Raw genomic sequence first — 18,282 nt, 5'->3', positions numbered from 1 at the left:
TAAGAACAATAATTTTGTGCCATATGCCACCGGCATCTAGGCGTATATGCGTTTGTGGAATGTGGTGGCATAACGGCAGGGGCAATTTCGTCAACAAAAATAACAAAGTAAAACCGTTAAAAGTGTTGTTTAAATTTGGTTGGTGCCAAAAGCCCGAAATTTAAATGCCATAGAAATAAATAATAAATCCAATTTAATAATAAAATTCAAATTTAAAATCCAAATTTCTTTTATTTTGTGAACTGTGTGTGAAGCCGAGGTTAAAAAAAAAAAAAAAAATCTGCTTCTTCTCCACACGCCTTGGATTTTTTTTCATTTTCCCTCCTTACTTTCTCGGGCTCCAAACATCCATTGTCAGACTCTCACTACGCAGCTTCATTGCTCTTCACAAGCTCCTCAAGATTTCTAGGGTTTCACCTCAGAAGCTTCGTATTACACGGTCTTCGTCCTTGCGTGTTTCTTTGAAACTTTCTCCGTCAAAACTCACAGCTTTGACAGAGCAATTATCGAACTGTTTGGCTCAGATTTTTAGCAATTTCTACCGTCGATCGGAAGGTCTCGGCGAAATTCTGACTCGGCTTCGGTTTTTCCTGAGGTGAGTGGATCGGTTTGAATTTATTGGTATCCGTCTCTGAAAATTTGTACTCTCTGTTTTCCGCTTCGGAAAAAATGGTGGAAATTGATGAAAATGAGAATCCGTTGAAGATTTTGTTGTTGTTTTGGGGCTTATTCGAGTTAAATTGAAGATTCTGTTTCTGTTAGTTAGTTCTGATGATGTTTATTTTCTTTTACATTTTTCCTGGCAACCAAACATTACTTTAAAGGTAAGATCTGTAAGTGTGGAATGACATTGTCTAATTACTTAGATGTCGAGGCTCTGTTACGAATCCAGAGGATTTTTCTGTCTCCTGAACCATCTCAGGATGTCAAAATAGTACCTTTCTTTCTTTCTCTCTTTTTTAATTTTTTTTTTTTTGAATTTATCTTGCCAGCGACTTGTGCTGGTTAGTGCGATGTACTTGAAGATTTTAGGAAACATCATCCCGTGTTAAGCTCGTCAGTTGTGACCCATAAGAGAAAGGCACTAGAGTCTGAACCTTAATTCATGGTCCCCGCCATTAAGCTAATCTGATAAGGCCTTGAGTGGGACCTGTTAAAGTTTGATATGCTTTTTTTTGATTGAAAAAGTATATCTTTTTGATCCCTTTTTTTTTATTCCGATATTAAATCTTGGTTTTCCAGAACTCTTCAGGGAAAATGTCCCAGAAATCCCGTTCGCCGTTGTCCTTCCAGTCGATCAAATCGTTGCCTGGTGAGTTTAGGTTCATGGGTTCACCGACGTCTGATCGCTTTGAGAAGTTCAGTGATGCAAAGTCAAGAAACAGTGACGTTACCTCATCAAGTATACCTGAGAATGGTGGTTCTGGGGATGAGGTTGTCGAGGGAGTTGAGAATAGTGTTGGCAACGTGGACCAAGTAAATGAGGATTCGCCTTACAGAAGGAACATCATTTCCCCTGAAGACAGGACCTCAAGCGGTGATGAAGACTCAGATTCTGTGGCTCCACCTGTGCCATCAATCTCTGCATCTCGCAGAGAACATCGGTGGGGTGACACCACCTCCTATGCTGCAAAGAAGGTAGTTTCTGGCTTCTGGTTTAGTTTCATTTGTCATGGAACGTACTTGAATTTTCTAAAGATACATGATATCGTATTGTTCTTCGATGCGTATACAACTATACTGAATAATTGAGCTTTCGAAGAAATTTCTTGATGGCTGCTGTTGCTTTTGTTGTTGTTGTTGTCTTCCATCGTCATCTTCTACTTCTTCTTCTTCTTCTTCTTCTTATCATAATTATTATCATTTCTATCGGGTAGCAGTGCTGAATTTTTTTTTTCCCCATTTTTGTAGTGCTTATAACCTGAGTTACTATGAGTATCCCCGTGCAATAATTCAGTGCTGAAAATCATGTTTTCCATTATGTAGTGCTTATAACTTAAGTTACTATGAGTATATTCACGCAATTATTCAGTTATTGTAGACATTGCGAGAAATGATGTTGAAACATAGTATATCTGCACGGATTTATTTTCTCAATTTCCTTTAGGATTTAGGATACGGATTTGATATCAAATTTGCAAATACTCCTTCTCCATGGTTTACCAAGTCTTTTCCAGTTTTTCTTTGTTAACTTTTGTTTGCCTCGTTTGTCATCCCAAATGAATCTTCACATTTTTGTTCTCTTAATTTTGATCTGTATGGAAGTTCTTGCCTTTGTGGCTTTTACATCAGAGAAATGGTCAGAAAAATAAAAGTTCTTATATGGTGTTGGTCGTCCAAATCTTTCTAGTATGTCTGATTGTTTCTTTGATGGCATTAGAACTTCTTCTCCTGGTTTTGTTTTAAGGATTTAGAAATAAGTGACATGAGAGTTTCAGATTCTGTTACAGAGAATTAAGCCCTAATTTCAAGCTGGTATATTCTAACTGATATTGCCGGAGTTGGAACTCATTAACAATATATAGTATCTGGTATTTAGTAATTTCAGTTACACACTTCTTAAAGTTTACTGTTTCAGAAGCTTCAATCTTGGTTTCAACTTCCAAATGGGCGATGGGAGTTGGGGAAGATAGTTTCAACATCGGGGTCCGAATCTGTTTTTTCATTGCCTGATGGGAAAGTAAGAGAACTTTGACTACTCTTGAACATGAGGTTGTCTGTTTGCAGTTAGATGTTTGATTCAGTTTTATTTTAATTCTCACTTGTAGGTTTTAAAGGTAAAAACTGATAGGTTAGTATCAGCCAATCCTGATATCCTTGATGGTGTAGATGACCTCATGCAGCTAAGTTATTTAAATGAGCCATCAGTGTTGTACAATCTCGAGTACAGATACATTCGAGATATGATTTATGTAAGTTCTTAAAATTGTAGTCTAACTTCACTTTAACACAATCTCTTTTTCTTATTGCCTTTATTTTCTAATTGTGTGCTTTGCAGACAAAAGCAGGGCCAGTGTTGGTTGCTATCAATCCCTTTAAGAAAGTTCCTTTATACGGAAATGAATATATAGAATCATATAAGCGTAAAACCATTGAAAGCCCGCATGTGTATGCCATTACAGATACAGCCATCAGGGAAATGATACGAGGTGTTTGGCTTTTTAACTACTTTTAATTTAAAATTATGTTTTCAGCATTTGAATCCTGCCTTAAGAATCGTCATTAATATTTGAAAATCTTACTTGCTTTGTTCCAGATGAAGTAAATCAATCAATCATCATAAGGTTAGTGCAGAATACTTCCTATTTAACATTGTATTTGCAGTTAAATCTTCTATCTGTGTTCAGGTTTTGAGAAATAGAACCTACATGTCTGTTTTGCAGATATTATAGTTTTGTTTTAACAGTTATATTTGTTTGTTTATTTTTGTGCTCACTTTTGACCCCTTGCGGAATCCGTGAGGCCTTTTGTTTTGTCTTCATTAAGTTCTTCTTGGAACTGCATTACTGAGGTGTAAGAATTGCTTGTTGACTATATCATGGGTCTTATGATCTGCCGTGGAGTATCACTCTGCAATATGGACTTTAGAGTCCGGTCTGTCTTTTGGTCAGAGTTGTGCTAGTGATAGCTCTTTTTCTATGTTCACAATATAATTTTATTTATCGTATATGCTTTTCTTGCCTCTTTTGGATAGTATCTTAGTAATTGATGGAAAGAGGGGCAGATAAAAGATTAGTTCGATTTAATTGATCCCGCAAACTTCTCTTCCCTTTCAAACATGTTTGTCATATATTGAACTAATATATTTGAGTAATGCCTATTTGTGATGTTCATCGAGTAATGGACTTCTGGTGTGAATTACAAAACCATATCTCATGTGGTTTTGCGGTGCATGATGAAAAATTTTAATTCCCATTCAGGGCTTATATAATTTGAAATGACATAGCATCACGTAATACTGGGAAACAAAGTTCACAAGTGAATTAGATGAAGCTTGTGCTGATTTGATTGATACCCTGGATTTATTTTACTTGCTAACATTCTTTACTTGTTCAGTGGTGAAAGTGGAGCGGGGAAGACTGAAACGGCAAAGATTGCAATGCAATATTTGGCTGCACTTGGAGGTGGGAGTGGGATAGAGTATGAAATATTGAAGACTAACCCAATTTTAGAAGCCTTTGGTAATGCAAAAACATTAAGAAATGACAACTCAAGTCGTTTTGTAAGCTCCTTTGCCTTTTGCCCTCTTTTCTTTGGGTCAACGAAGTTTTATTAAGGGGTAGTAGCTGTATTTATCATGAAAGAGTTGAAAAGTGTGAATTTACAGCATAGGCTGATAAATTGATAAACATGTTGCAGGGAAAGTTGATTGAGATCCACTTTAGTGAAACTGGAAAAATATCTGGTGCCAGAATTCAAACTTGTAAGTTCATTGTTTTGCTCAAAGTCCCTTAATGGAATTGTATTTACCTATTTTCTTAACTATTAAAGCTGATCTTTATTTTATTGTTTCTTGTGCATGTTTGATATGCAGTTTTGCTTGAAAAGGTAATTCTCTGCTCCTCCTAACTATGATTGTTGCTGGTTTGCTAAGTGACTCTAGATAATTAATTTGATTTTTCATTAACAGTCTAGAGTGGTTCAATGCACGGAGGGTGAAAGGTCATACCATATCTTTTATTATCTTTGTGCTGGTGCTCCATCTACACTTAAAGGTAGATATTTATTTGCCAGTTGGTCATTACTGTCATTGATGGATCTTACATATTGAAGATTTGCATCGATTCTATGTACTTATATTTATCTTTCTCCAAAATTTGACAAGCGTGAAGTGAATACAATCTTACCTTTGGTATTTATCTTCCAGTAGCTTATGATGAATGCGTTCATTCCATTTTCCTTATACAATTGGTAATTTGTTTCTAGGACCAAGATAATTCCATAATTCATTCTCTGAAACTTTAATCACTTTTTCTTGTCCTTTTTTGGTAGTTCTAACTGAAAATTTGGCACTTAAATAAAAACTTTATTTTCTCTGCCTGAATGATAATCTCTCTCTCTCTACTCTGTTTTCGTCCAACCTGTTCAACATGTGCACAAACACAACCATAAATGTCTCAGTGTAGGACCAAGATAATTCCATAATTCATTCTCTGAAACTTTAATCACTTTTTCTTGTCCTTTTTTGGTAGTTCTAACTGAAAATTTGGCACTTAAATAAAAACTTTATTTTCTCTGCCTGAATGATAATCTCTCTCTCTCTACTCTGTTTTCGTCCAACCTGTTCAACATGTGCACAAACACAACCATAAATGTCTCAGTGTTAGTTTTCAGCCAAAAAAAAAAAAAAAAAAAAAAAAAAAAACTGTTAGTTACTGTAAGCAGCTTCCTGGTAGCTCTGCATACTGTCTAATAATGTGTCCCTCCCCTTTTTTTTCTCCTTCCAATTTTCTGTCACAGGAAAACTGAATTTAAGGAGTGCAAGTGAGTATAAGTATCTGAGTCAGAGCAGTTGTCATTCAATCGTGGGGGTTGATGACGCTGAGCAATTTCGTATTGTCATGGTATCTTTTTCTGATCATTTGCTTTCTTTTAGACTTGAAACTTTATCTTGCATTTTTATCTTAGAAATGTCTGGACTTCTGCATATGAACTTTGCATTGTTGTTGTTGTTTCAGGAAGCTCTGGATGTTGTTCATGTAAGCAAAGATGACCAAGAAAGTGTATTTGCAATGCTTGCTGCAGTGTTATGGCTGGGAAACATCTCTTTTAATGTGATAGATAACGAAAACCATGTTGAAGTTGTGGAAGATGAAGGTAAGCACCTTCCAGAAGCTAAATAGAAAAGATTTTTCCAGAGCACAGGTTTTACCTACGATTTTGCATCATGAAACATGAATATTGCTTCTATGTCCAATCTGGATTTTCTAACAAGATTAGTATTTTTTGGATGGCTTAATGTTGCATTATGTGGGAAAAAGTTAATTTCATGGTACTTCTGTAGAATTCACTAACAGCCTTGAGCATTTAGTCTATCATTTTTGTATTTCTGTTTCTGTTGGTGGACTCCTTGTTCCCTTTTTTCATTAATAAAGTTCTTTCGTTTCTTATAAAAAAAAAAAAATGAAAATTGAATTCGAAACTGCCATGGTTGAAAATTTGAGTTTCAACTTTGGATACTGGTTTTGGTTGGTATCATCTTAACAGAAACATCTTCCACATTAGATTTACACCAAATGAAGCTTTCTTTATTGATTAGAATTTCCTAAGCCACAAAATTAGAGTTCCACAGATATTAGAATTAATCTGTATCAAACAGATATTTACTTGTTTTGGCTGTTTGGCACCAGCCTCATAAATCACCCACTATCTCAATGTTCTGTAGGGTCAATACCACGTCCTTACATGTTCCCTCTCCCTTCACCGACAGCCCGGTCCCCATTAACACTCCATAACTCATAGTCCAGGCACGTGCTTTAGCACTCATTGCAAATGCGAAGCACACTGGGGGCTCATCAATTTCCTCATTTGTTTCCTAATAGCTTCATGCATTCTTATATGAGTACTACAAAAGATGCCTTCAAAATTTCTTGTGCCATGGTTGAGCTTTGTTTGATGTTATTGAAGGTTTCGAGTTTCATTTCAGGTCTATTTACTGTTGCTGAATTGATCGGATGCGGTGTTGAGGAACTTAAAGTAGCTTTGTCAACTCGGAAAATGAGAGTTGGGAATGATAATATTGTCCAAAAGCTGAAACTATCACAAGTAAGAAGTGTATTTTCTCCTGGAAAAACGTGTTTTCTTTACGTCTCATCCTAATAACATTTAGCATTGTTATTATATTATTGTCTTTTTAAAGGCTTAAGGCCTGTTTGGTTCATAGGTCTGAACATAAATATAAATTTTATGAGAGAAAATACTATAGCAAAAGGGTTTGAACAGTAGTTCAAACCTATGAAACAGATGCATAGTTAGTGATTGTTAATGTTCCACACTTACTTTTCGTTTCCAATAACATCATTGTTATTATTATTATTATTGTCAGCTTGTGCTGGATATAATTTGAGTGTAAAATACTAGTCTTTGCTTGAATCTATCTCGTCGTTTGTTGCATGAAAGATCAATTTATTTAATCTACTGACAAGCAGATTTCAGTTGTTTCTCATCAGTACCTTGCTTATCGCAATTTATTTAATCTCTCACTAAAATTATTGTTGATTGTAGGCCATCTTTACATTTCCTTTGCGTTTTTATTTTAGTTTTTTGTGGTCTTCTCATTTATATTTACATTTCTGCTGTTTAACCAGGCTATTGACACAAGGGACGCTCTGGCAAAGTCAATTTATGCTTGTCTGTTTGAATGGCTGGTTGAACAAATTAACAAATCACTTGCAGTAGGCAAACGACGTACTGGCAGATCCATTAGCATTCTTGATATTTATGGCTTTGAATCATTTGATGTATGTTTCAACCATTCTTTATTCTCAAACCAGCCCCCCGCCACCACCTGCACGCACACACACACGCACCCACCCACCTCTGTATATGGATGATATCAGTTGCTTATCTATATGCCATTTATCGGTTTCTGCAGAGGAATAGTTTTGAACAGTTCTGTATTAATTATGCGAACGAGAGATTGCAGCAGCACTTTAATCGTCATTTATTCAAGTTAGAACAAGAGGTAATTATTCAATACTTTCATCAAAAAATTGTTTGACTTACTAAAACTTTTGAGTAATCTTTAGTAATTGTCGGCTGCCTACCGTTTAATTGTTTTACGTTTCTCTCTTTGCTGATTGCATACATGGCACTGCTAATTGTTGAGAAACTTCCTATCTGCAAATTTCTTTTCAGCAACATGGTCCTTGATTGCAACATGGTCCTTGCTGAATGCATATAGTTTGCAATTGCATGATACCTAGACCATCTATTTTGAACAAACATGGTCCTTGATTCATATTTTGAACAAAAAGATAAATTATCTAGGATAATTATAATCTTTAGATTTCTTAAATCTTGCAGTGAAGTTACTTAAGTTTGTTATTCTCCTCGCTGTCCAGCTCTATGGAAAATGATTTTTCTTTTGTGGATGACAACTTTGTTAAAAATTACATATATTTATCTGGACCTAGCTCTTCGTGTCTTATAAAAAATAAAAAAAGAGAGAAAAAAACTGCCTCTTCTGTGAAAGGAAAAATATGAATTCACTTCTTCACTTACCTCATTTTCAAAATCTCAAAAACTTTACTAGATTGGAAAACGATATTGTTTTTGGTTTGACCAGGGTAAGTGTTTAAAGAATCAATACGTTCTTTATTTCTTAAATCCTTTTTGTGTGTGAATTCAGATTTTGGGTTGAAAACCAAAGTAGTGTTTTGAATCCAAAATCTGAAAATCTTAAGTAACACTATGATGAGCTAACTATGCTAATGGAAACAAAGTGTCCATTCTTTTCTCGAGTTTGAGTTGAGAACTTGAGTTGAAAAGTGAATTTACGTGAGAGAAAACACTGCAGCGAAAAAGTTGAATTTGAAATTTTGGGAGAGAAAAGACTAAGCAAAAAGTTTGAGTTGTGATTCCAGTTGTGAAAAGAACGGGCCAAAAGCGTCTTGAATGTGGCATCCTGAGAAATTGTGTTAAACATTGCATCTTTTTCATTTTTTAGTTTGGTGAATCCATGGTTGATTTTTTACGGGGATCTTGATTCCTCTGAGACCTAATAGTGTAGTATAAATTTATGTAAAATCAAACTATTTTCTCAAATATTTTCTATAGGGAGTCCATTATCCACTCGACTCTGTGCCATATTCTTAAACGAATCCTGATTTATTTTTGTGTTCTTGTCCCTTGAAATAAATTTAGCATGGAGCTATAAAACAGCCAAGGCCAAGCACATGCTTATTTTCTTCACCTGATTATTCCTTTTCAGGAATATATCCAAGATGGGATTGACTGGGCAAAGGTTGAATTTGAAGACAACCAAGACTGTCTTAGACTTTTTGAAAAGGTTAGTCTCTGTCTAAGACTGTCTTGACCTGGTTCTTGTAAAGTTTGGTAACAAGGAAGCCAGACGGAATTGTAAATGAAAGAATCACATTATTGAAGATCGTGATTTATGGTTGAGTATTTCATATGCAAAGGAGAAGCATAGTACTTATTGTAAAAAATGATCCAAGTGCATGCTTATTGCTTGGTGTATTTGTTTTCATAACATCTGAAAGATGTTTCATTGGAGTCGATTTCCTTTAATATGTATTGTTTTTGGCCTTGTCCCAAAATGTTTGAAGATTACAATTGCAGCATTGATAATATGATTACTGCATGTCCAAATTTTTTCTTGAATGCCGACACAATGTTTGGAATCAATTTATCGTCTCATTTTCTTGCAATTTCTTTTACCTTTTGCAGAAACCATTGGGATTACTATCCCTTTTGGATGAAGAGTCCACTTTCCCTAATGGCACTGATTTGACCTTTGCCAATAAGCTTAAGCAGCATCTAAAATCGAATTCTTGTTTCAGAGGAGAACGAGAGAAAGCATTTACTGTCTCTCATTACGCAGGGGAGGTATTGACCATGCGATAAATTGTTTTCACATTCTTATTGTCCTTTATCATTTTTTTCTTTTGTTATTATGGAATTTGGATTTTGGATGGGGAAGTTGTTTAGCATCTTGGGATTCCCCTGGGCATGTTGTACTTTTGGCATAGGTATGTGGGCCAAAATTTTGAACGGAAAAGGGCTGACAAGCTTAAATAATTTGCATTATTTTCCTTGTTTATGGCTATCAATTGGGGATGGGGGCACCAATAAGTCACTCTAGCTTTCACTGGTGACTACAATGCTCTAATGTGGAACCCTGCACTTGCCAGCTCTTTATCTGTCGGTTTTTCATTTTCTAACGAAGCTATCTTCCTTGTTCCTAGTTAAACATGCCCAGTGGATTCCTGTAATGTAAAAAAGCATTTTTACCAATATGATCCTCTTTTGCTATTAGTAGTAGTCATGCATGCACTTAATAGTTAACAAATAAAGGCTTTCTCTTAAGCTAATTTTCAAACCACAGTCTAGTTTTTGAACGATAAACTTGATTTATGCCAGGTTTTAAGGTCTTTAAAAGTTTCCTAAAATCTGTGCCTATTTTTTGTGTTTTTACAAAATATTTTTGTAATGTGATTTTTAGGCAATCCTTTTCTCCATCCAATGAGAATGTTTGATTTTGATAACCTTGGTTCTTGCTACCTGTATGTTTAATAATTGCACTGGATTCTCTACTCAGGTCACGTATGACACAAGTGGATTTCTGGAGAAGAACAGAGATTTGCTACATATGGATTCCATTCAACTCATGTCCTCGTGCTCATGCCACCTTCCTCAGAAATTCGCTGCCAATATGCTTGCTCAATCTGAGAAGCCTGTTGTTGGTCCTTTATACAAATCAGGTGGTGCAGATTCCCAAAAACTAAGTGTTGCAACAAAATTTAAGGTAGCTCAAGGTGTTTCAAAACTTGATATTAACCTTATTTCATTGACACTCAAATTAGTATCTTTTTTTTATATCTATATTTATATATATATATATTTTTCATTTATCTGAACTCAAATTAGTATCTTGGACGAACCTCTTGTTTATGTTCCTTGTAAATACTCTGTGATCATGATGCTAAATAAGTGCAGTAAAATTGAAAGTCGTCATAATATAGAAAGGTGCAATGCAAAAACCGAAAAAGGGATTTGACTTGACCGGAAAGGAAGTACCTAGGGCTGAGAGTAATCTCTAAGTTGCAAAGTTGCAAAAATTTTTGGACGTCAATGAAAAACAAGGAGTTGGGAGGATTAGATGATTACGAAACACGATAAGGATGCAAAGTAATTGGTGCCATTCCGTTGTCAACAATTGTATACATTACCTATTGCTCCTATTGTGATCTCTTTTATCGTTGTCTATACCAGGGTTCCAGGACGTTTTTATAATCCTTTCATTCTACAATGTACATTTCAATATGGGGATCATTATTTTCCCTTTTTCTCTTATTACTATGATGCTCATTTCAACCTTGTTTATACCAGGGGTCCAGGACTGCTTTAATTATTTTTTAAGTCCACAGTGTACATTTTAAATATGGGGATAATTTCCACTTGTGAAATGTCAAAATTTCTTATCTGAACAAAATACCAGAGAAGGTTTTTTGTATGCTTGATACATGTTATTTTTTTGCAACTTCACCAAATAGAAAGCAACAGAGTCCGATAGAAGTCCAAAGAGAAGGAAGTGAATTAGGTTCATTGTTTGGTTTAATCTTCCTACGAAAAAGAAAAAAAATAGGAAAAGCAATGGAACAAATGAATGCTCGAGAGCATGACAAGGCAATCGATAATCCCGTTTAGGCTCTTTAATGCATTGGATACATTTAGAGATAAAAGATACTATCTACACGTGCACACACACATTGGAACTGAACAATGTTAAAAATATCATCTATCTTTGTAGTCATTTCATTAACTGTCAGTTTTTGAATTTAGGGTCAATTATTCCAGCTGATGCAACGTCTAGAAAATACAACCCCACATTTCATACGTTGTATCAAGCCAAACAATCTTCAGTCTGCTGGATTATACGAGCAAGAACTTGTTCTGCAGCAGCTTAGATGTTGTGGAGTTTTAGAAGTGGTTCGAATATCAAGGTCTGGTTTCCCTACGAGGATGTCTCATCAGAAGTTTGCAAGAAGGTAATACAAGACATTTCTCTTGTGCTAAGGACATTGGAGTTTTGTATGTTGTGTATTAAGTGTTGTATCTAACCGTTTCTCTTCCCTTTGGTGGTGGGAATGTATCTTCTAAATTGTGTATTAGATATGGTTTTCTTCTTTCGGAGAGTGTTACATCTCAAGATCCACTTAGTGTTTCGGTTGCAATTCTTCACCAATTCAATATTTTACCCGAGATGTATCAAGTTGGCTACACAAAGTTGTTTTTCCGAACTGGACAGGTAACTTGGAACCTTCGTTATTTTGTTATTTTTGTATATTTTTGGTTTATTTTTATTTTTTTTGGAGAGCATCTTGAAATTTTCAATGTTCTAGGACTTGAAATTTTGAATTTGGATAATGAGACAAATATAATGACTTTGTAATTTGCATGACAACTTTAATGACTTTAATTTGTAATTTTCATTGTAAAATGTTTGGAATCTTTTTGTGGACTGGAAAAAATCAAATTGTAAAATTATGATTATTCTATCTATATTCTGGCATCAATAAATGCATGTTCTTTCTATTTTTTCATGTTGAGAAATACTAATGGATTAATGCTAATTTATATACCTTGATCCATAATTTACTTATTATTGTTTTTGTGAATTTAAATGTTGAGGCAGTCGTTTTGTTCAGTATATGATTGCATATATCCTTAATGTGCCTTACCATTAGTGATTTAAAATGGCGGACGACAATCCTTGCAGATTGGGGTCCTTGAGGACACAAGAAACCGTACCCTTCATGGTGTTCTACGTGTTCAAAGCTGCTTTAGAGGGCACCAAGCTCGCTGTTATCTAAAGGAGCTTAGGAGAGGAATAACTACACTTCAATCATGTATAGTATTATGCATGGTTTTCCATTTTTTTTTTTCAATTGTTTTACTATTTCTTCTTTGTTAAGAAGTGAACTCTTGACTTTGTAAAACAAATCTTTAATTTATTCATGCAGTTGTACGGGGAGAAAAAGCTAGAAGGGAATATGAAGTCTCAGTACAGAGACATAGAGCCGCTGTTATTATACAAAGGAAGATTAAGAACAGGATTGCCAGGAAGAATTTGAAGAGTACTCATGATGCGTCAATCGTGATACAATCAGGTACGCTTATTATTCTGAAACTGCATGGTCTCTGATTAAGTCTATCTGCCCGGCTCTATCTAGTTGTTCATGATAGTTTTCTGTCGTGGGCAAATGATACTTTTGTATCTAAGCCCAAACAATTATAGAATGGGTGCAATGCAAATTTGTGTTCGGTTTGAAGTCAGGATACTAATTCTTTGTATTCATTTATGAAACGGGGTGGGGGTGTTGGGCGTACTGGGGCTTTTGGAGAGGTTGCAGGTTAGATGGTTGTGTCGTAATTGAAAATTTTTCTTTAGCTGTGCAAGTAAAACCTCTTCAATCTGTGATGTTTTAGTCGGTAGCTTCAAAGTCAACTTTAAAGTCTAAATCCAGCATTACGTGCTTTCCATAATTTCTTGGGCTAGGCTAACTTCTTGTAGCATCAGCCCTTTGCCCCCTCTTCTTATCACTTCTTTGATGTAATCTTGCAGCTATTCGTGGCTGGTTGGTTAGGCGATACTCCGGAGATATTGGACTATTGAAACTTACTGGCACAAAGGTACAGCTCAATTCCCTTTGCTTGTATCTAATGAATCTTTATTATAACTTTTCTATTTCCCTGCATATTTTCTGGTTTATAAATTGTATTTTCGAATTTATTAAATCTAGTTTGTGAAATATATTTTTGTTTGTTGATACAGGCGAATGAGTCAGATGAAGTGCTGGTAAAGGCATCTGTCCTTGCTGAATTGCAACGCCGTGTTCTGAAGGCTGAAGCGGCTTTACGGGAAAAGGAAGAGGAGAATGATATCCTCCACCAGCGTCTCCAACAGTACGAGAATCGGTGGTCAGAATACGAGTTGAAAATGAAATCTATGGAAGAAGTATGGCAGAAACAAATGAGATCCTTGCAATCAAGCCTTTCCATTGCCAAGAAGAGTCTAGCAATTGACGATTCGGAGAGAAATTCCGATGCTTCAGTGAACGCTAGTGAAGACCGAGAGTACAGCTGGGACACGGGAAGCCATAAAGGTCAAGAGAGCAATGGGGTAAGACCAATGAGTGCAGGTTTAAGTGTTATAAGTAGGTTGGCCGAAGAATTTGAGCAGAGGAGTCAAGTGTTTGGCGATGATGCCAAGTTCTTGGTGGAGGTTAAATCTGGTCAAGTTGATGCGAGTCTAAATCCCGACAAGGAGCTGAGAAGGTTGAAACAAATGTTTGAAGCTTGGAAGAAAGATTATGGGGGAAGACTGAGGGAAACGAAGGTCATTCTGCATAAGCTTGGAAGTGAAGAAGGTCCCGTTGACCGGGCGAAAAAGAAGTGGTGGGCAAGAAGGAACAGTACGAGGATAAACTGAACCAGAAGCACAGTTATTGGATCTGGTCAAATATAATGTAAGTTCCCTTTTATATTTTTCTACATTCAGGGAATGAAAGCTGCTTTCAGAAATGTGAAGTAAAAAAGTCAAAAAGAGATTGGTGAGAAAGAATACTGATTATCTGTAATTGGGTTACTAGAATTATTATCTGTAATTGGGCTAGTTCTCATATTGTTTTTGCTAGCCCCTTATCTGTTTATGCTCACACGGTTATTGCACAGAGAAATTGTGACACGAGTTTTGTTGTTACAAACGATTTGGTACGCTACAGAGGTAATGGCAATATGTATATCATTTTTCATTTATAATGCGAGATCTTATATTTTCACTGTAATAATGTCGTTGCAGTGGAATAACTAATGTCATTGAGTGCTTATTTATAACCATTTTGGTTGTTTGATAAAAAGTTCTGGTTGTTTTTTGCATAGAACCTTTTGACATGTCAATTCCTAGAGCTGTGGAGAAATTAGCTACATACAAAAGTTGTTTTTATATTCAAGGCGCGGTGCATTTTACCGTAAAAAAAGAAAAAAGGAAAAGTTGTAACAGCTGTATTTTTTTATTAAATTAAACATAGTTCCTCAAATTTTATTAAACTTAACAATTTGTTAATTAATTGCCAATACAACGTTTCTATAAATCAAACGGCAAGGTTTGTGAGGAACTAAAGCCTAATGATTCATTATATGCATAACATTAACAAATAGCATTGAACCCCAAAAAAAAAAAAAAAAAAAAAAAAAAACAAATAGCATCAACAAGTCAAATTCACCTAGAGTAATTTTACTACTGGACTAACTTAACATCAAGGAATACATTTGAGTTATTAAAAAATTATGAAGCAACATACAAGTGAAATAGAAGTTCAAGTTGGTAAATTCAGAGTGTATTTTATCCTACAATATTGCAATCTCCATGATTCTCAACAAACTTATATCCAACTTAGTTTATAAGTTTGTTATAAATCATAGAGAGTGTAATCAACTTAATAAATCTCTTCTAGCTAAGCAGGGTTTGAAGACTTCTAACATACTCAAAGCCAAGTATTTCCCACACTCGGAGTTTATGTTTGTCATACATCCCGTCAAGAGAATGGTGTGACTCACATCTTAGCTAGTTATGTTACAACCCACCTGAGCAAAACACAAATTTTTCACAGTATCCAAGTCATGACTTTCCTCATAAATATATATATATATATATATATATATAACTTTATTATTAACCAAAAATTTTGAGAATAAAATTGGTGATGATTAATAGGTTAAACGATATGAGATAGTGAGATGAGACTTAGATTTGAGAGGGTGCAAGTTTGATTTTACATTAAATGATTTAAACTATACTTATGAGAGTGTGGAGTGTTCGTACTTAAGAAGCAAAATTTATGACAAATAAAGATTCTTTACTCCTGTTTATGATGCACAATGTCTACTACAAGAAAAGATGTATTTAGTTAATAATTCTAGACGCTTTTATATCGGTGGAAATATTCACACTTATTGACGCTATTTTAAAATGTTAGCGTCGGTAAGTTTATTTGGTTCCTCATGAGGTGGATTTTGTTGACTAGAAACTTCCCAACGCCTATAAGCGTCAAGAAGTTTTTAGGAATTAAGTTCGCGATGCCATATAGTGTCGAGAAATTTTTTGAGAATTGGGAGTTAATTTTCCGATGCTATGTAGGTGTCGGGAAGTTTTTGGAAATTAAATTTACAACGTCATATAGCGTTGGGAAGTTTTTTGAGATTTGAGATATAATTTCCGGACGCTATGTAGGCGTCGAGAAGCTTTTAGGAATTAAATTTACAACACCATATAGTGTCGGTAAGTTTTTTGAGATTTGAGATATAATTTTTCGACGCTATGTAAGCGTCAGGAAATTTTTAGAAATTAAATTTACAACACCATGTAGCGTCGGGAAGTTTTTGAAATTTGGGATATGTAACTTTCAAAAATTTCGCAATGTGCAAAGGCATTGGAAAATTGTGTTTTTAAGTAAAATAATTTTGAACAAGAAATAACAAACTTCCTCACGTTATGAAATCAGAAAATTTTAAGAATTAAATAATTTTTTAATGGGAAAAATTAAAACAAATTCAATTTTGAATACAATCTTCAACTCCTAATAGAACTCATTAAATGAAACTATAAAATAAAAACAAAAAGCCGATTTTTACCACTCTCTCCCATCACAACTTTCTCCTAAAAGCTCTCTCTCTCAAACTTCATCAACGCTCTCTCTCTCCCTCAAACTTCCTGCTCTCTCTCCCCCTCAAACCTCCTCAATCTATGTGCATATTTCTTTCTCTTTAGCTGGACGTTTTTAATAGATTGTGTGAGTATTTTTTTTTTGAAAAGTGAATGTTCTTTTTATTATTATTATTCTTATTATTATTGTTGTTGTAGTTATTGTTGTTGCTGTCATTGTTGTTATTATTTGTTTTTTTATCGCCGAGTATTTCTTTTTTTTTTTTTGAAGGTGAGCATTCTTTTATTACTATAATTTATTATTATTATTATTATCATTGTTGTTGATGTCGTTGTTCTTGTTATTATTATTTTTCGTTACCTAGTCTTTTCTAATAATTAAAAATGAATATTTAAAAAAAAATCATATATAATAATATTAAATGTGTAGTTTTCATGGTTTTTTTTGTTTGATTTACATATAAAGTATTGACTTTAATATTTTTTATGTTCTTTTAGTTGGTCAAAAATGTCTATAGACAATAGTTGGACATCGTTGCCTAATCGATTGTGTTCGGAGTACATAATTGGGGTTCGAGAGTTTATCCAAAGAGCTCAAAATTCAGCTAATGTAAAGGGGTATATTAGATGCCCATGTCGTGATTGTGGTAATATATACTGGTATCTGGCAAGAATAGGTCAAGCTCATTTGATCGATAGAGGGATGCAAGAAATATATAAAAGAGATACTTGAGTTTTGTATAGTGAAACTGTTAGTGATCCTCCTACAGCTGAACAAGTTGCGCCTAATGCTGAGGTAAATGATGATTGTTATGATCTATTACACGATATTGTCAGGTCTAGCTATGTCCATGTGGAAAATGATGATGATGAAGATCCTATGGATGCATCAACTGAAATTCCAAGAGGATCAACAATTCCTGAGCAGTTTGATCGACTGTTTGATGATTTGAAAAAACTTTTATATCCTGGCTGTGAAAAGTTTTCGGCATTGACATTCTTGGTCAAATTGATGCATGTGAAGGTAATGAAAAAATGTAGTAACAAAATGTTTAACATGTTGCTCAGATTGTTGATTGAGGCATTTCCAGAGGCAAAGTTACCGAGTTCACATAACGAGGCAAAATCATATTTACGCGCTCTTGGCTTGGGGTATGAGCCTTTTCATGCTTGTAAATATGATTGTGTCTTGTTTTGGATGGAGAATGCAAAGTTAGAAGAGTGTCTGGCGTGTAAGACGAGTCGTTGGGTTGATAAAGACACCAAGAGGTAATATATTCCTCATAAGGTATTGCATTACTTTAGGTTAGAGCCTCGTCTAAAACGGTTATATCAATCAAGCCATACTGCAAAAGATATGAAGTGGCATGAAGTTGGTAGAAGCAAGACACCTAGCTGATGGAGTTTTAAGACACCCAACTGATGGAGAGGCATGGAAGAACTTTGACAAGATGTATCCTGACTTTGCGGAGGAGCCAAGAAATGTGAGGTTAGCATTGGCTTTTGACGGGTTTAATCCTTTTGGAAACATGAGCAACGCATATAACATGTGGCTTGTGATTGTGGTTCTGTATAACATGTTGTTGTGGAAGTGTATGAAGGAGTCCGCATTCATCATGACATTGTTGATTCCTAGACATAAAACTCTAGGAAAAGATATGGATGCTTATCTACGCCCATTGGTAGATGAGCTTAAGGAGTTATGGGAAAGAGGAGTTCGAACATATGACAAAGAGGAAGACGCCTATTTCCAGATGCATGTTGCATTGTTGTGGACGATAAATGACTTCCTTGCTTATGGAAATTTTTCTGGTTGGAGTACAAAAGGATATATGGCATGTTCTGCGTGTAATGAAGATACTTGTTCATGTCGT

At 35.0% G+C, this 18,282-nt stretch overlaps 1 protein-coding gene across 1 annotated transcript; it reads left to right on the top strand.

Moving 5' to 3' along the window:
- The first annotated feature begins 276 nt into the window (after positions 1-276).
- LOC21405887 (myosin-1) lies at positions 277-14,694 on the top strand. The gene is made up of 24 exons (XM_024170251.1): positions 277-595; positions 1,243-1,638; positions 2,579-2,680; positions 2,769-2,912; positions 2,999-3,149; positions 3,257-3,284; positions 4,057-4,222; positions 4,360-4,423; positions 4,535-4,548; positions 4,631-4,715; positions 5,461-5,564; positions 5,679-5,817; positions 6,647-6,765; positions 7,308-7,460; positions 7,595-7,684; positions 8,933-9,010; positions 9,412-9,570; positions 10,283-10,489; positions 11,527-11,732; positions 11,857-11,992; positions 12,464-12,593; positions 12,708-12,854; positions 13,310-13,377; positions 13,520-14,694. The coding sequence occupies exons 2-24, from the start codon at positions 1,258-1,260 to the stop codon at positions 14,174-14,176; spliced, it is 3,528 nt and encodes a 1,175-aa protein (XP_024026019.1). The 5' UTR covers positions 277-595; positions 1,243-1,257; the 3' UTR covers positions 14,177-14,694.
- The last annotated feature ends 3,588 nt before the right edge of the window (positions 14,695-18,282 follow it).

The sequence above is a fragment of the Morus notabilis genome, unplaced genomic scaffold (assembly GCF_000414095.1).
Source record: "Morus notabilis unplaced genomic scaffold, ASM41409v2 Scaffold437, whole genome shotgun sequence".
Lineage (NCBI taxonomy): Eukaryota > Viridiplantae > Streptophyta > Magnoliopsida > Rosales > Moraceae > Morus > Morus notabilis.
The sequence above is the reverse complement of the archived record's forward strand: the minus strand, read 5'-3'. Positions and strand labels throughout refer to the sequence as shown.